At 39.0% G+C, this 17,122-nt stretch overlaps 1 protein-coding gene across 2 annotated transcripts in view; it reads right to left on the bottom strand.

Annotated features, from left to right (window-relative positions):
• Window positions 1–292: 292 nt before the first annotated feature.
• LOC134851118 (dynein axonemal heavy chain 7-like) overlaps window positions 293–17,122 on the bottom strand; it is a 46,465-nt gene continuing 29,635 nt past the window's right edge. Inside the window, exons 32-55 of one of the 2 annotated variants that reach the window (XM_063867055.1) lie at window positions 16,457–16,622; window positions 15,850–16,040; window positions 15,347–15,480; window positions 14,931–15,093; window positions 14,129–14,713; window positions 13,267–13,544; window positions 12,609–12,902; window positions 11,878–12,092; window positions 11,427–11,584; window positions 10,829–11,056; window positions 10,283–10,441; window positions 9,826–9,980; window positions 9,412–9,615; window positions 8,735–8,879; window positions 8,245–8,395; window positions 7,550–7,772; window positions 6,584–6,782; window positions 4,423–4,560; window positions 4,023–4,247; window positions 3,506–3,775; window positions 2,554–2,657; window positions 2,065–2,269; window positions 1,079–1,311; window positions 293–602 (exon numbers count right to left, since the gene is read on the bottom strand). In XM_063867055.1, the coding sequence (XP_063723125.1) occupies window positions 314–602; window positions 1,079–1,311; window positions 2,065–2,269; window positions 2,554–2,657; window positions 3,506–3,775; window positions 4,023–4,247; window positions 4,423–4,560; window positions 6,584–6,782; window positions 7,550–7,772; window positions 8,245–8,395; window positions 8,735–8,879; window positions 9,412–9,615; window positions 9,826–9,980; window positions 10,283–10,441; window positions 10,829–11,056; window positions 11,427–11,584; window positions 11,878–12,092; window positions 12,609–12,902; window positions 13,267–13,544; window positions 14,129–14,713; window positions 14,931–15,093; window positions 15,347–15,480; window positions 15,850–16,040; window positions 16,457–16,622 (5,112 nt within the window). In that variant the 3' untranslated portion in view covers window positions 293–313. Of the gene's footprint in view, window positions 603–1,078; window positions 1,312–2,064; window positions 2,270–2,553; window positions 2,658–3,505; window positions 3,776–4,022; window positions 4,248–4,422; window positions 4,561–6,583; window positions 6,783–7,549; window positions 7,773–8,244; window positions 8,396–8,734; window positions 8,880–9,411; window positions 9,616–9,825; window positions 9,981–10,282; window positions 10,442–10,828; window positions 11,057–11,426; window positions 11,585–11,877; window positions 12,093–12,608; window positions 12,903–13,266; window positions 13,545–14,128; window positions 14,714–14,930; window positions 15,094–15,346; window positions 15,481–15,849; window positions 16,041–16,456; window positions 16,623–17,122 lie in introns of those variants that run through there. The other variant, XM_063867056.1, reaches the window with a different exon arrangement.

Here is a 17,122-nt window from a genome sequence, read left to right as displayed (position 1 = left end):
CTGTTTTCTTTCCGTTTTCAATGAAAAATGTTCAGAAGGAATCTACTCCTGTACCGATGAAAGGGTAGTGAATATTTTTCTGTTGAAATCTTGAAAATGCATTAAATCTAGGATTACGCCATCTTCGGCAAAAAAATAATGGTAATCGGGATTCCAAATGCGTGTTAGTACAGAGATAAGTAAAACTAAACTGAACTCATTATTCACTGAAATCAAAACCTTGTTCTTGAAATTATTGTTTAGCGAAACAAATTTAACATTTTTTAAAATTTTCGTGATGAAAATACAAGTATATTATATCAATATATCTACATTAATCATCCAGCTGGCATAAAAGCGCCACTCCTCTGTTGGTCCAGACGTGTGGTTGTCTTTCAGATGGTAAGTCAACCATCAACAGGAAGTTGGTCGAGTGGCCTGTGGTTGACAATACGCCTCTTCGTTCTGAGGTGCGATACAGAGGACATTGGTATGAGTTGTGGCGACCGCTGCTTGAGGTGTTGAGGTCACTGCGCTCACCGACTATTTTGCTGCTGGGTTTAAGAATGATGGCTGGCATCTTTTGGAATAAAACTCGAGGGTCGGAGTCTTTCAGCGTTTTTCTGAAGTAAAAATGGCATTTATGGCCAAGGAAGGTAGGTTGATGAGCTATTCACAATTTATTTTGTAGTTGATCTTTTGTCGCAAAAAAAACGTTCCCGGGACAACCACAGACTTCTAACTTTGATATTCAAATCAGGATTCAAAAGAAAACCGAAAGGACAAATGATTGTGGTAAAACGGAAGTGTCCATATTTTAAGCAAGCGTTTTTCGATCAAGTTAAATATGGAACACACAAAACCTCACCCATCCTTTTGTAAATAATATTCGATAATTCATATCTGTGTTAGATTTCACCAGCGGGAAAAATAAAACCGAAAAGTGCAAAGGAAGCAGCAGCGGTTATACATAAAGGTCTGAACAGTTCAGTTCGTATGAAAACCCTGTCGTTCGTGAATAAAAATCAATTAAATTATTTCATTTATCAATTAATTAACCAATTGTTTCATTGGTCAATAAATTGATTAGCAGTATCACCTTTCTCTGTCCCACTGACATCCATTTAGAAACAGTCCATTCACGTACACACTGCCACCTGAAGCACACTCCTCGAAACTGTCTCTCTCTGTCACTTCGAAGTGGAAAGTGAGGTTGTCGATTGGACATGTGTTCTGTCTGGCGTAGTTCTGCATACAGGCTGTCAGAAATGCCTGCGTGAAGAAGAACCCCGGCATCCAGAACGTCGCAGGAGCACCGCAGTCGAGCCACTTCTGAAGACATAACAATTTTAATACAATTCTATACCTCCCCCCTCCCCTACCATCTTCTCGAGAATTCGACCCTCTGCCTACCCAAAGCCCCCCGCCCTTTGATTCTATTTTAAGACATTCATTACTGACTGACCCTAAAATTTTTGTAAAGACGCCATCGGTGCCATTTTGTACTAATTTTGAGGAAGGAGCACGCGCCGGAAAAACGCTGTTTTTTAGTAAAAATTTTCAAAAATAGCTGAAAAACGCCTTTTTCGGCCAATTTTTTGAAGTTCGCCTGCGCGCAGAAAAATAGGTCAAAATAGGGTCTTCATAGTGTTTTTTTTTTTGGTCCCAGATCCTTTCTTGATTGTAATTAATATATGACTCGATTGGCTCTAAGCTTGAAGTAAGATTTGTACAATTTCATAGATAAAATAACTCAGCAATTACAATGAAGCAATGTATTCCACCATTTGAGAGAAAAGATCGGGTTTTTGAAGCAATTTTCTTGCTATTTTGCCGCAATTTTTGAGAAATTGTTTCCAATAAGTCAATTAAAATCCCAAACAATGTTTAATTTAAAAAATGTGTAATTGAGAAAGTGTAATTGAGTAGTGTAATTGAGAAATGAAAACATGAAAATGGTTCAGGAATCTTACTGTTCTAATTCTTATCCAAATGAAGCTTCGTCTCAAAAAAACCTAACTATTTAGTGCTTCAATTATAACTGAACAAATGAATTTCAATACACATGATTGTTTGGAAACTCACTTGAAAAAACAACAGCCTTTCTCTCAAGTCCACAATGTAATTGGACAGCGACTTAAGGGAGGGATAGGACTTGACCATCCACATTTGCGGGATCCTGTTGGCCTTCACTGACTTCGAGAGATCTTCCAGGTCTGGGGAGAGGATGATTAGACCCTTGGAGGCCCGCATAAGACTGTCAAGACTGGACCGGATCTGACTTTTGAGGCTAAATCAATTTACACTAACTTCAATCAAATCTTTTAATACCATCGACTAATTGTAAATTCCGATTTTAAATCTTCCTCACTTAGCAGATCAAAAAGTGCTAAAATCATTAAGCATATTCAAAAAATGTTAAAATCATTTAGCAAAAGCATATACTAAGAGGCCTTTCAATCGTTTTATTTATTTTTGTCAAATTTCTTGACATGCTTTTCATTTCGAGCATGGGAGTGCATTGAGTTTAAGAGATGTGGTTAATGAAGTAGTTCCTCTAGCATGAATTCCTACTTGTTGTATCTCTGCAGCTCCTGCACCAGGACTGTGTTCATGCTGTCACTGTACTTTACAGGGTACTTATCCTTGGCCACCTTCATGTCGAACAGCGGCAGCAGCTGAAATTACAAGTAACAATTCTGAGCGAGCCTCAAAAGCAGCAACGCAAAAATAAAACACTTCATTGTCAACTTCATACATATTTGACCTCAAAAATTATCAAGAAGTGAGCAGCCAATTCATATTTTCTAATTGTTCCGACCACTTCACGAAAAAACTATGGCATATAGGTCGTGTTTATTACGACGCATTTTTAATTATCTCAAAGATAGCTTCCAGGGGATTCAGTGTGATATCATATTAAAGCCCTTCCAGTCGTGACTCGGACTCCTTAAAAACTTCAAAAAAGTTGTCGAGAAAAACTGAGCTGGGCGTTTTCGCGTTTTCAGACCAAATTAGACATTTGGATCAGGGACTGACCTTCAGATTATATTCTACTAAACTTTTAACGTTATTTTAGCTACCACTGTCTCGCATAACTTTTTCACCCTTTCTGAAATACTTTTCTTTATTTTTGAATTTGTTTTCTTAAATCGTTGTATTTAGGACAGTTTGTGCTACTTAGACAGCAATCGCTATCCTTGATTACTCTAAATTTTAATTACGAAATTGCACTTAACATATCGCTTGGCGAGCAGGTCCGAAGCATTTTATGAACTGCCTCATTATCAGAAATTTGATGAGTCGTTCGAGGCCCGCCCTTAACCCTATGTAGCAACTCATAATCATAATAATCTCAGATTTTAATTGAACAATTTTTCCATTCAAAAAACGCTTAAAACGGTGACCTGGCAAATATACAATTTTTATTTCAAGGAAAAATTGCCCCAATGATTCGAGGGTTCAGTTCAAACTTGTCGTCTCTCAAATCAGACAGTTATTGCAATTATTAATGAAAACACTTCACCTTTTCAAGTACATTGTTGCACATGGTGACACTTGGATCCTCCCTCTGACCCCCACTGGACCTCTCCTCCGACTTGTTCGCACTGTCACTGCTCTTTTTACTACTACTGCTGCTGCTGCTGCTGCTGCTGCTGCTGTCTACATTCTTCATCTGGTTGCCATACACCAGTTTGATGTTCTCAACTAGAGATTTGGTCTCCTTCAGGTCCCTGGATATGTCCGCGTTCTCGTGCAGTTCGAACATGGAGGCCGACTGGGAGTCGGGAAGGGCCTGGAAAAAAATATTTTTCCTTGATTATAACAATCGCACAACATTTTTTGTTAAATTTCTAAACCTCGTTTCAGACCCATTGCAGGGCGTAAGAGTGTTTCAGCAAAATCAAATAAGAATTAATGAAATTTCGCAATTTTCATTTCCAGGTGGAAAACTTTGGCAGCGCCGGAATTCAAAACCGCGGTGTTCAAAATATTAATTTGTCTGATTAGATTTCACTTGCTTCGAAACACTGAAAGCTGACCTTAATAGCAGTGAGATACTCGTTATAGGACAACTTGGTCCCAAAAGTAGCCACATTTCCGAATTTGTAATTCGAATCCAACACAGACGGACTGAGGTATGAATCCAGAATAGACAACAGACATCGTCGGTCTCGCTGATCTGTCACTTTCCCACCGTAGTTACTCTCCCCCACCAGGTACGTCAGGGCTTCATAGGGCACAGTTTTGTACTCAATTATGAACTCCTGAAACAAATGCAGAATGAGGTATCAAAAATTAATCACAAGATCGGTTTTTTGTCAGATGCGATGCAAAAAAAACTCTCAAAGAGTCTTGAAACTTCACAAAGATATAAATGGACATGATTTTTATCAACGCATGCGAAACTGTTAGCGAAGAAAGTGGAAAAATGGAACTGACTCGCAACTGGTGGATTGAAATCTTGAGGTCTGATTGGTTGAAGCTGTAAGGAATGTTCCAGCCAATGGGGCCGTAGCTCTTCCTCTCGGACACAACCGCGTGGAAGAAGCAGAGACTCAACAGAAGTCGTTCCCAGGCCTGAAAGGAACAAAAATTATCCAAGTAAAAGGAAAACATGCGAAAATTTTCATAGAATACAAATCAAGGATTTCGAAGAAAGCGACAACACATTTGTGATCGGATGGTTTTTGTTGCAACATCACACGAAAGCGATAAATATTTGCCCTCAGCTGGTTTTTACTTTTATGACTTTTTACTTTTTTCTAACATCGGAAAAAACTTATTTGTTTTCTGTGTTCAAAATCAAAAAGATATTTCACCTGCGATCAGATTTGGAAAAATTGGTGGGTGGGGGGAGAGTGGGGGGTGGGGGCGTATAGCTCAAGCTGCCAATTGCCATGTTTGAGATAATCACTGAGTGCTCATCACCAGTTTCTTTTTGACGCCTGGCATAGGCGGCAACTTAAACCTGCTCAGGAAACAGACTAAACTGAATTGAGTCAAACTATAGTCCAAACAACACGTACTAGAAATTATGAGTCACTTTGGTTTTACAACTAAAGGTATGAGGATAATTATCCAAAAAAATACAAATCTTTTTCATGAATTTTTTGAATGAAAACTTTATAAGTGTAGGTTTTACTGAAACTTATCCACCTAAAGCTACCTAAAATACTCTAACGATGGCCATTTGAATTTTCAAAGATATGTTCTAATACAAGCAGTCTTGTTTTTATCTCTGGACAAATTTTGCATTTAAGTTACAGGTTTTTCATAAATTTGTGAATAATGATTATCTACAGGGTGTTTCAGGTAGCTGTAATAAGTATTACACCATTCCGTTTTGCAATGAATCACCCTACGAAAAAACTGTTCGGGAAAACCTGCCCAAGATATAGCCAGTTTGTGCCAATGAGTCAAGGATTTTATTCAACAACTTGTGCACACGCTTTTTGTTGCGGTTTAATAAATTTTCCCTGCATTTTGTGCTGAACAAAATACTTTAGTGCCGAATTGAAATATACGGATGAAATGAACTAAAACTGAATTTTCAAACTGGTTTTTTCTCAATATCAGTAGTATTTGGCCAAAAAAAGACAAGGACAAAATATGCTTGGATTTTTACCAGCGTTTTTATGATGCAAATTTTTTGCAAGTTTTTGAACAAAAAAAAACACCCTTAAAACGGTCAATTCAAATTTTTCAAAACTGAGGAGGTACGCAGTCTAAATTGTAGTTATTCTAATATCAATTGACATTTTGAACTCCTCACATTTGATCAAAATGATTTGACCCGTTTTAAGGATGTAATTTTGGTTCAAAAACTTGCAAAAAAATGCACCATAAAAAAAGTTGGTAAAAAATCATTTTTTTGTTAAATACTACTGATCAGGGGCGGATTTAGGAGGAGGCGGGGGGGGGGGGGGTGCGGACGGCCTTCCTCAGGGATTTGACCCCCTGCCAACCCAAAGCGTCCCCCCTTTGATACTTTTTAAGAAATCCATTTTTGGCCGACCGACCCTAAAGTTTTTCTAAGGCGCCTTAGGCGCCAATATATACTACTTTCAGGGGGAGCGCGCGCAAAAAAAACGCGATTTTTTGTCAACATTTTCCAAAAAGTGCCCAAAAACGGCTTTGTTGACCTGTTTTTTGCAAAAATTTGCCTGCGGCGCAGAAAACTTGGCCACAACAGGGTCTTTTTACTGCTTTAGGAGAGCTCGGAATTTCAATTTGCTCGACCTAAAAAAAAGTCGTCAAAATTTTCGGAAATTTTTTTAAAATTCGCCCCCCCCCCCCCCTCGAGAAAATCCTAGATCCGCCCCTGCTACTGATATTAAAAAAAAAACAGTTGGAAAATTCAGTTTTAGTTCATTTTATCCGGTTGTTTTATTTCGGCACTGTAGTATCTTCTTCAGCACAAAATGCAGGGAAAGTTCATTAAAGCGCTAAAAAGCGTGGTTGTGGATTCCGCGACAACTTTTTCCAGCATTTTCACGAAATTTGCAAAAAAAATTAGAAAGGACACACTATGGCATTGTAAGGAATTTTGTCAGGTATTTTTTATGGAGGACATTTATAATTTGTTGAGCCAAATAGTTACCATCTGCATTTGTTCGTTGCTGGTTCCTTCGCCTAACTCGTGGCTGATGTCGAAGAATGTGGGGTCACAGACGGGGTCATCCAGATAGGCCTGGAGGATGCCACTCTTCAGTCCGGCTGCCAACTCACTCGTCATCTTCACACTGTCTTGGAGTACTGTCACTGGGAAGCGACCAGAGGGATAACTCGTCAGCCACAGTCTGAAAGAAATTCAACATTTTCGACTCTCAAAGATTCCGAAGAATATCTGGTTCTCGAACATGTGAGTCTCAGCAAAAACAACTTTGATAAAACTCACTTGAATGAAGTTTGAAAATATGAATCAGAAAAGATTTAAATAATTTTTGTGCGATTCATAATTAATTGAAAATACTTTTGATTGACAGGAATCCTCCAAAGTACGATCAATATTACACGTTACGAGCTCTTCCACAAAATTTATGATGTTTTTTCCGTACCTAAACACAAATTATAATGGCCCGTAAAATGCTATTTTTATGGTTCGTACAACATTAAGGGTCATAATCATTAAAATCATGATTGATCTGCAAAACTTGATGAGTGATCCGACTTAACTTCCTCCCACGGGTCTTACCCTGTCCCTTCCTTGCCTCAAAAAAAAACATATGAGTTATACGTTTTATGAGTAAGTTTACAAGGTTATGCACAAGGTTAGGGTACGAGGACAAACAGTGTTTAAAACTAAATAGTTACCCTTCATGTCAGATATCAAAACAATGTATGAAGGCGGAACGTTGCAGTAAGGCGAGGGGCATGCAGGTTTCTCCTCATAATATCGATCAAAACTACTTCACTCAAAATGGGGTGCAACAATGATGACTCCTAAAACTATATTCAAAATTAGACCTAAGCATGACTCCTTATATTCGTTCTTTGATCAAAAGCTAGATTATGACCTCTACAATGACCATCGAACCCAGCTCAGCCCCCCCCCCCCTTTTTCCACCTGAAATCAGCATGTGTGGGTGTGGCAGACAAACTGTCTACCAGTTTCTCCAAAGTGGGCATCCAAGAGAGAGCCAAGTGGCAGTTCTGGAGCACCACCCACATCCCTCTATCCCTTCCCCTGTAGATCAGACTCTCTGCGTGCACTCCCTGGCCCTGGCCGAGGGAGATAGAGTTAAACATGCTGCCGAAGAATCCCATGTCTTCCGCGAACTTACTCAGGGCTGCATGTTAGGGCATGGTCAAGTCATTAGGAAGTACTTCATTACTTACAAAGCGCAGAAAAATCTCTGTTGATTTTAGCTCTACAGGAGTGTAAGCTAGACATGTGACAAAAGTTCACAGATTTGCTACTCGAGGCTAAGCATTGAGCCCACCGCAACGTGTAAGGCAAAGTTTTCAGTTCAATGATAAATTTGAAACTACAAGCTAATCTACAAAATCATTATTTTGATTAAGTCATATTACGTTCGCCTCATGTTAGTTCTATCAGATGAACAAAAAAATATGGATTGAAAATTTATTGGTAAAAAAAGTTTGATGACAAGTAATTGTCCAGTTTCTTTATTAGATATCTACTAAACGTTACTTAAAAATTACTGGTTTTTTTTTACTCTGAATCTGATATCTTATTTTTTGTTGGGCATAAATATATCCCACAAGCATAAATATATCCCTAGCTGATTGATATCTTACCGGACATGGGGTCTGATCCCGGGGACAGTATGAACACGAGTGGCTTGGTGTTGCTCGACTCCTGGTAGCACTTCTTGATGTCCAGAGGGGGACTGCTCACGAAGTTCCTGCCCAACTTCTCAGAGATGAACTTACGCACTTGATTCACCAGCTGAAACGATGACATTTGGGTGAAAATTTGCAAGAGCGGATAGCAGTTTAAAAGTTAATAGGGTCGGTAGCTGGTGCAAGCAGTATTTTTTATACGATTCTGTAAATTTCTAATTGCCAATACAAAAATCTTGAGGTGTTATCTTGAAGTTTTTTGAAGTTCCATGTTTATGAATCATTGCTTGATATCATTTAAATCCAATGATGTTAGAGAGCAAAGATATAATATGTTTATATCTTGTGACGCAACATCAATTGTTTTCGGCTAGAGACTTTTGAGTTCTGCGTGAGATGCTGACATCTCCAGCTTTAGGTGTAGGTGTAGGTGTTATCATCTTACCTGGTCTGGTCTGACTACTCTGAACAGAAGTAGCTGTTGGAACTGGTCCAGGGTCTGGATCCAGGGAGAGGGGATATCGCCACTATCCAGCTCTGTCTTGTGGAAGAACACACGCCACGCTTCAAGTGAATCCCTAAAGCTTGACCTAAAGATATCAACACCTTTGCAATTATCGGAGATGGAATTAACCTGAACAAAAATGCATTACCCAAAGATATCTTTCATATTGTTCCATCATCGTCTGTTTTTTAATGATCGCATTTTTTGGTACATGTAGATGCATGTATGCATCCTTGTAATAAATGTTTTAAACTATCTTTATCAATGGCAATTGACAAGTTTTGGATTTTCAAAAATAAAATTTAAGTTTAAGTGTTTTTCATCTATCATTTGGGTATTCTCGAGAATCAAAAAAAAAGTAGAAGAATGCTCGCTATTCAAGAAAGTTTTAATTGTATTAATTTTGTTATTTTGCCATACCCCTACTTAATTTATTTTTAATTGACAATAGTCGAAAAAAACTTCAATTAAACTTTGAAAACGAATTAAGTTTTTGATATTTTTTAAACTATTTCATTCGGATTGAAAAAAAAAGTGCATCGAGAAAGAGGAGTTATAATAAATACATTTCTGGAACCGCATTTTTTAATAAGAAAAGCGGTGCTAGTCATTCATACTTGATATCTTTGAACTTCTCAAGTGTGTCTGCCATGAGTACAATCTGTTCCCAAGACTGTTTCGGCAGCCACTCCTCTGCCGGGTTGTTGTCCTCCTCTTTACTCTTCTTTCCCAGACCATTCTCCCCCACTGCGGCCGCCGACTGGTGTCCGTCTGTGTTTATGAAGAAGCCAAACTCACTCCTGTCCACTTCCTCACGTGACCTGAACAATCACCGAAGTTTAATTTAAATCTGTCGCAGAATTCGATTTGATGTTAGAATTTTGATTAAAACTTCAAAACTCACGAGGCTAAATTTTTACTGGTTTTATCTATAATTAGAATAATATTTTATAATGTTTCTGCATTAAATTAATGCTAAAAAGCAAAGATTTCCAAATAATTAGCAAAACAGTTCGATTTAGTTAACTCACAGAAGTACATTGGAGCAGAGACAGAATGAGAAAATGAGTCGATGTCTATCGAAGAGAGACCTGGATACACTCAGATACAGAGTGTAAGTGAAGTGGTCCGACAGGTACCTCAGCCTCTTCTCCAGTATCTTGCTCTTGTTGCTCTCTCCTATGCACTGCAACAACAAATAACGGCAATTTTTTGAAATTCCGCGAATTCCAATACAAATTAAGCTAAATCCATGGACAATGTCTCTGGAGTCCACGGTCAAAACAAATCAAACGATTGACTTGCCGCCAAAGTTAGTCAGTAAGTTTTAGAAACAATCTTTCTTTTGAAAACTTTCGATTAACAAATTCTCTGTTAGAGGATTTTTACAGGATCAAAAAAAAATGTTGTTAAAACATCGTATTCATCATCTTATTAAATCAACTTTTCCATAAATAAACAGAGAAGTCTATAAAATAGATTACTTACCTGAATGAAGAGATGTATGAACCATGCGAGGCTGAACTGGTACATGGGGTTGATGTTGGGCAGGTCCTCTATGGCGAAGTAGAGGATAGAGGCGTGTAGAGATATGCTGTGGTAGCCCTGTCTTGCCTCTTCTATCTTCTCCTGCGTCTCTTCTGCTGTCTAAAAGGATAAGTTCACACTTCGAAAACTTATTCAATCTCCTGCAGATTCTGCTGTCTTGAATCATTTTGTTTGGGGAAAAAGCTAAGAAAATAATACTTTTATTTTATTTCGTTCATGAATTTGATCGGAAAAGTTTTGGAGATCATTGATGATTTAGCTACAAACAAGGGTTTAAAAGTGAAATTGAACATTTTTATTGCATTTATGACGTTCTTACACCAACCGTTGTGAAACGCCCGAATTCTTACACCAATGCATTAATTAACTTTTATGAGTTTTTCGAAATAAAGCTGAACATTGTATAAATATCCAGTTTTTATTGCTGGCAAAGAATTATAAACCCTGGTCTTTCCATGAAGTATTAATAAAAACTCTTTAACTCACCAGCTGTTTCTTCTGGATATCATTAGCGAGGACCTTCGAACTATCAAGTATCTGCACTGCACTCTCATCTTCTAGAATATTCCCTTTGGAGGAGGAGAGTGTCTCCAGTATCTTGTCCTCTATCTCCTTCAGCTGTTTCTTGTTGTCTGCACTCTGGATTAGCAGCGACTGTCTGGCGTCCTCCAGGTCTGGACGTTCTTTGGCAACTGTGATTCCCAGGAGTTGATCCTAGAACATGAGGTTATATTTTAAGGCAGATGCTGATTTTTTCATCGCAATGGATACGCGAACATTGTAACAACCCAGTGATTATTTAGAAAAGCAAACGCGAGATAACTTAAAATAAAGAAATCGAGCGAGATAAGTTTCTCTGAATTGTTCCTGCGAGAGAACTAGCTTATATATTCAAATAAGAGTTCTAAATTAATTTTTCCGGCCGAAAAATAGCTCGGAAATACCAGATTAATTATAACCCCTCTCAGCAAAGGAAAATAAGAACGAAGTAATGGGGCATCAAAAATCAGGGTAAAAGGTACTGAGATCAAAAGAGGTACGCTAAAATACGTGGAATTCTGTGGTGCATGTATGCTGTATTGACCTGTAGTCCGCTGGGTGTGATCATGAAGTTGATGAGGCAGACTTTGGTGGATATCTGGGGCAGGTAGTGGGGGTTCCTCAGCTTAGTGGTGATGTAGAAGCGGAAGTCACTGTTGTACTCGATGATACTGTCTCCCAACTTAGTGCACTCTATGCCACCTGAAGAGGAACACGGTCGGTATATCTCCAGAAAACAAAACCACTAATGGTAAAAGAATCTTGAATGACGAGAACTTGAAACTAATGATTTTTCCATAAACTCAGAAAGTTTTATTGTATTTTATCCAATTTGCATCTCACCAAATTCGGCGGAATTTTTTTCAAAAGACTATTTCGTATAAAATCTCATTTAGTTTAGCAAAATGTTTTTAAGCAACAGACGGGAAATGAAAAACTGCGATCAAAAAGGTTGAATAAAAATTTAGTTTAGCTCATCGTAATACTGAGCGTACTGTGTTTGAATGTGATCTTTCCGAGTAGGAAATCAAAGGAGGCGTCCAGTGTCTCCTCTATGTTCTCCAGCAACACTGGCACTCCATTCCTCACAGCTGTCTCCAGTTGGAGCACGAAGTCACTGTCGTTCAGCTTCAGCACCACCAGTTTGTTCTCTTCCTCCAAACTGCGGATCCACGTGTTCGCCTGTGACTGGGGGTCTATCATCAGGGGCCTGTAAAAACGAGGGGGAGTACAAGATGAAAAAGAGAGTGAGTATTTAGAAAGAAAGACAAGCCGATACTGATATTATGCAGTGGTCGAAAATCTTTTTTAAAAACTTTTTGTTGTGGTGTCTTTTACCAATTTTAGCTTTTAAAATCAGACCAAAAACTTTCAGCTTTATGAAATGTTTATCTAAAGCCTCAATAAATTATAACCTAATATCACTTGAGCATTGGCTCTGGTTTTACTTAAAGAACATTTTTCTTTCATCTCCGAATAGTCAATCGCACATCGCCAATCTACACTACAGGAATAAACAAAATATAAAAAAAATTTCATCACTTCACACTCCGGGAAATCTTTCCCAAAGTTTTTATGCAACTTGTATGACGCTTGAAATACTACATCACTTCACCCAAAGCAAAATTTTTTAGTGATACCTCAATTCGCAAAATGCTTTTCGTTAACACTCCGGAGGAAGTTGTCAGACAATAAATTTGATTTTCAAAATTTTGAAATGAAGTACCATCGTCGACTGTTAGTTACAATAACTCCATTCTGCACGGAGAAATTATCGCTCGGCAATCCATGAATGTTCCACGATCTGATTGTGATTGGATTCCCGAGAGCACTCTTCAACTCAAAATTAGTGGAGCACGGGATGCCGTATCCCCTGCACTCCAGCTGCCAGTTGTCCACGCTTTCCTGTCTGAGGGCGGCTGGGAAGGGACCCAGGTAGTTGATGATTCCGGCTGACAACAGGACGTCGCCGGGGAGGTTGACGAAAGTGCCGTGGTATCCCTTGGCTGCTTTGGTCCATCTAAAACATCAATTCACACTATTTTTCTCCGTAAATCATCCTGGGTTCACGAAAACGCGCAATCTTTTGTTTTTAAAAGCAAATCATCAGGAACGAAACTGTTTTTATTGGATACGTGATACGAGCTGGTCTCTCCCCCTTCCTCCCCTCTCCCCTCTCCCCTCTCCCCTCTCCCCTCCCCATGCCCCTCCCCCTCCCCCTCCCCTCAACCCTCCCCATCCTCATCCTACTTACATCACGTTGCTGAGCACACTGGAATCGAAATAGCTTTCATTGGTCACAGCTGAACGATCTTCAGAAAAACCTGTAACTTTTGCACCAATAAAAAATTCAATGGTGGATCCAGTGGATACTCCCTCCGTACCTGTCCTTTTCGCCGCCTAATCCAGAAATCAGCTTATCAGCCCTGCTTAGTTTCTTGGCACACAGATCCACCTCCTTCTCCAGTGATATCTTCCTCTCCTCTGTCATCTTCAGTTGATCTTGAAGAGCAGTCAGTTTATCCTGTACCAGTTTCAGCTCGTTCCTCTTGGCGTTCAGAGAGGACATACAGGCCGCGAGGTCTCCTTCTGATTGGGCTAACTTCATCTTCTTTGGGGCGACTAGTTTGGAAATGCGCTCGTACATCTCAATCGCCATTACCTGTTGGAGGGAAGCAGCATTTAAAGTCATTACGAGACCTCATTTCATTAATTAGCTTTAAGTTGAATGTCACTTATTGACGTTTAATATAAAAAAAATTATACAGTGAAATGCATAAGGGATTCGACCTCCTCGCCAACCAAAGGGTTCCCCCTTTGCTATTATTTTTGACATTCCTTTTAGGTGGACCAACCCTAAAATTTTTCAAGAGGATCTTTTGGCGCCAATATACACTTAATTTTAAAGGGGAGCGCGCGCCAAAAAAAACACACTTTTCTGGTCAAAATTTTACAAAAAGTGTCCAAGACGGCGTTTTTGACCCGATTTTTTAAAAATTTGCATGCGGCGCTTAGTTTTTGTTCAAAATACGATTTCTATTGTGTTCTGGGAGCGCTAGGAACTCAACTTGGTCGAATCATATTATCAATAAGAATCATATTATCCCCTGAATCTTATTATCAATAAGAACTGCTTCGAATAGTTTCACCAAATGCACAGTGTGTATGTTCTATTTAAATAAGTCAGCCATTAAAAAGTAAGCGTTTTGAACAAAAACAGTATGCAGTTGTTCAGATTTTTCTTACCCATCTGCAGAGACCCTGAGCGGCCGAGGAAGACTTCGCCACAACTTCAGGTGCAAAATCAGGATTAGTCATGTACTCCTTTCTTATCTTGTCCATAGCAGCCGCATTCACATTATCCTTATCAAACGACTTCAGAGTCGTCAAGAAGTTCAGGTCTCCCAGCAGTTTCTTAGAGGGACCCCAGTAACTGTTGATCTTTGCAGTTCCTCCGTCGGGGTCATTGATCTTTTCAGGCGGGATATCTTTCAAAACACAAATTGCCTCCAAGACTAACTTAACCCCAAGAGGTGGACTCTTCATGCTCTTTAGAATGGTAATATCCGAGGGTTTTAAGATGTCCAGGCATCTAGTGGCTTCTTCAAGTATGGGAATCGCCTCGGCTAGATCGGCTTCACATTCAGTTTTCAGATCCTGTGCTGCTTCTGCGTATTCGTTCGCAATAGCTTCTTCTCTAGTGACCATTTCTCGCTTGTTTTGCACTCTTTTACTCTCCTTCATTGTTGTTTCAGCCATTTTTGTGGCTTCTTTGGTGGTTTCGAGGAGTTTCGGTTGGAGATCCTTGAGATTCTTTTCCATTTCGGCTACCTAAATAAGTTTTTTTCTACATATTCAGATGTCCTGATATATATATATATATATATATATATATATATATATATATATATATATATATATATATTTTGCTCTATTATCATTTGTGCCTTTTTTTGTTAGGAAACTCTTGGATTTTTTTTTGAGTTTGACTGTCAAAATAACTCCCAAGGTAAACAATCAGTCTTGCAAAAATCGTTTTTGTTTTTACCTGAGACGACGCAAATGCAAGTTTCTCAAGTCCAACTTCGTAGCGTCTTTTGGCCTTCGAAACCTCTTCTCGTTTCTTGGCGAGGAGTTCTTTGAAGGAGAGTACAAACTGAAGAAAAGAGCTTGGAGTGACGTAGTTGCGACGATTGAACTCAGCGTACAGCCTAAAACAGAACCAATCAGATGGCAAGCGTTTTTGATTTGCGAGCTCTGGTTTAAAATACTACGGGCTCCAAACTTTTTAACTTCTAAAATAACAGTAAGGATGATTTTGAAAGCCAAGATTCTTTAGAATTAGGTTTGTCAAAGAAAAACTAGGAAATATTGAGAATATCCAACTATCGAACTGATTCTAGTTTTTAAGCCAGTGTTTAATTACTTTGAATGATGAAATCTGTATCAGGGCAATATCCGCACCTGTTGGACAGTTGTGATGCGGAGAGGTGGAAGCTGAGACAGAGGGGGGTGATGTTGGTCTTGTAAGCCTCCTCCAACTTGGCATCACTCAGCAAGGAGTGGGACACTTTCTCCAGCGCCTCTTGGGGCCACTCCTGAAATAAGACAACGGCAGCTAAAAGCCTCATGACCAAATATAACGCTCCTTGATTTATGTTACAGAAACACCTGCGTTGTTTTTTTAACTTTCCGAAATCAATTTGTATTTGTTTCTGAAAGTGTTTTGGATTTTCCAGTGACTCAAATTCGAGTGCTGATTTCGTGGCTCAACAAAATTTTTCGTGGCTTACAAAAAATGCAGTTGCAAAAAATTGTTAAACACGCAATCATTGAAATAAAATCAGATAAAAATTGAAAATAAGGCTACAAACAATAGTGAAATAATATAACTGAGATAAGAAGCAAGCAACATTAGCTCAACTACCGACCAAATTTTCTGATATATTGCTGCATTAACAACTGACCTTGAACCAATTAATGGTACAGCAAGATATCAACGATGGAAATTTCCTCAGGCGGTTTCGGAACGCATCACCGATTGGGCTGAATGCGACAACAATATGCAGCAGTGCCTTCACACGTGACACGAAAAAGGTGAACAGCTCATTGGTCGTGAAGTCAGCTTGCTTATTGCCTTGCTGCGCTCTGTCACGAACTGAAACCATACTTTCTCAACAGAAAATATTTTTCACATCTGTAAGAAAAATATTCGTTTGTAACTTTTTTTCGAACGCCGATATATTCAAAAAATCCTTAAAATAGTTATGAAAATTTCTCCACGAGGGAAAGGACCAACATGTTGAGCCCTTGGCGGAGAACCACTATTGTGCCCCAGTATTAGATCTACATGCAATTTTTTGGAATGACTCATTCACTTTTCTGAGGTGCTTAATGTTGCCTCAACCCCAGCAACGAGCAGTGATCATGGTGGGTCTCAAACATCCTACCTTTCGACTGATAAGAGGAGACGACACCGCTTCACCACTCATCACCCGAAACATTTTGTTACTTTCGCCAGACTCGATTAGTGTTGTTCGATTAATGAGTCGATGAATGATTCAGGTACTTTACCTAGTTCGACTATTTCGTGTTTCTCGTCTGGCGGGAACAGGTTGGGGATCTCGCCCGTGTTGAGAAGGGACTCTATGTCCTCCAGGAATGACTCATTCACTATCTGCGTGTCTGAGATGAGGAACATCGAGGGCTCCTCTAGTGCACCTGCTGTTCTCATGGCCAACTAGGACACAAAAAAATTATAATTAAAATCCGACATTTTGCAAATTAAGTTTCCACTTGAACGTGTATACATAGAACGGGTAATAGAAATTTTGATCAAGAGCAGTAGCCAGTTTTTTCAAAGGGTCCTCCACCTTTGGCATAACAGCCATTTCTTACTGGCCAATCATAAATGTGTTCGGATCTTTTTTACAACCCCCACCCCCTTCCACTATGGTATCTACTAAAGAACCTCCACAACTCTAAAAAAACTGTATTCACCACTAGACATTTTGTTGAGATTCTAGTTTTGCTACATTCTGATTTGTTGAAAATTCGATTAATCTAATTACCCAACCACGCCCTTCTTGAATGGGGGGTTTGTTGAGTAGATCGAAATTTTCTAAACGTTCTTAAATAATCATTTTTACAGGAGAGCTAAGGAGCTATGAATAAGCAAAAATTATCGGTCTGCTTAACTCTAAGTTAACTCTAAGAGTTGTTTTGTTTGTTTGTGAAATT

The sequence above is a fragment of the Symsagittifera roscoffensis genome, chromosome 7, assembly GCF_963678635.1.
Source record: "Symsagittifera roscoffensis chromosome 7, txSymRosc1.1, whole genome shotgun sequence".
Classification (NCBI taxonomy): Eukaryota; Metazoa; Xenacoelomorpha; order Acoela; family Convolutidae; genus Symsagittifera; species Symsagittifera roscoffensis.
Note: the sequence above shows the minus strand (reverse complement) of the source record. Positions and strands in the feature narration are given on the sequence as shown.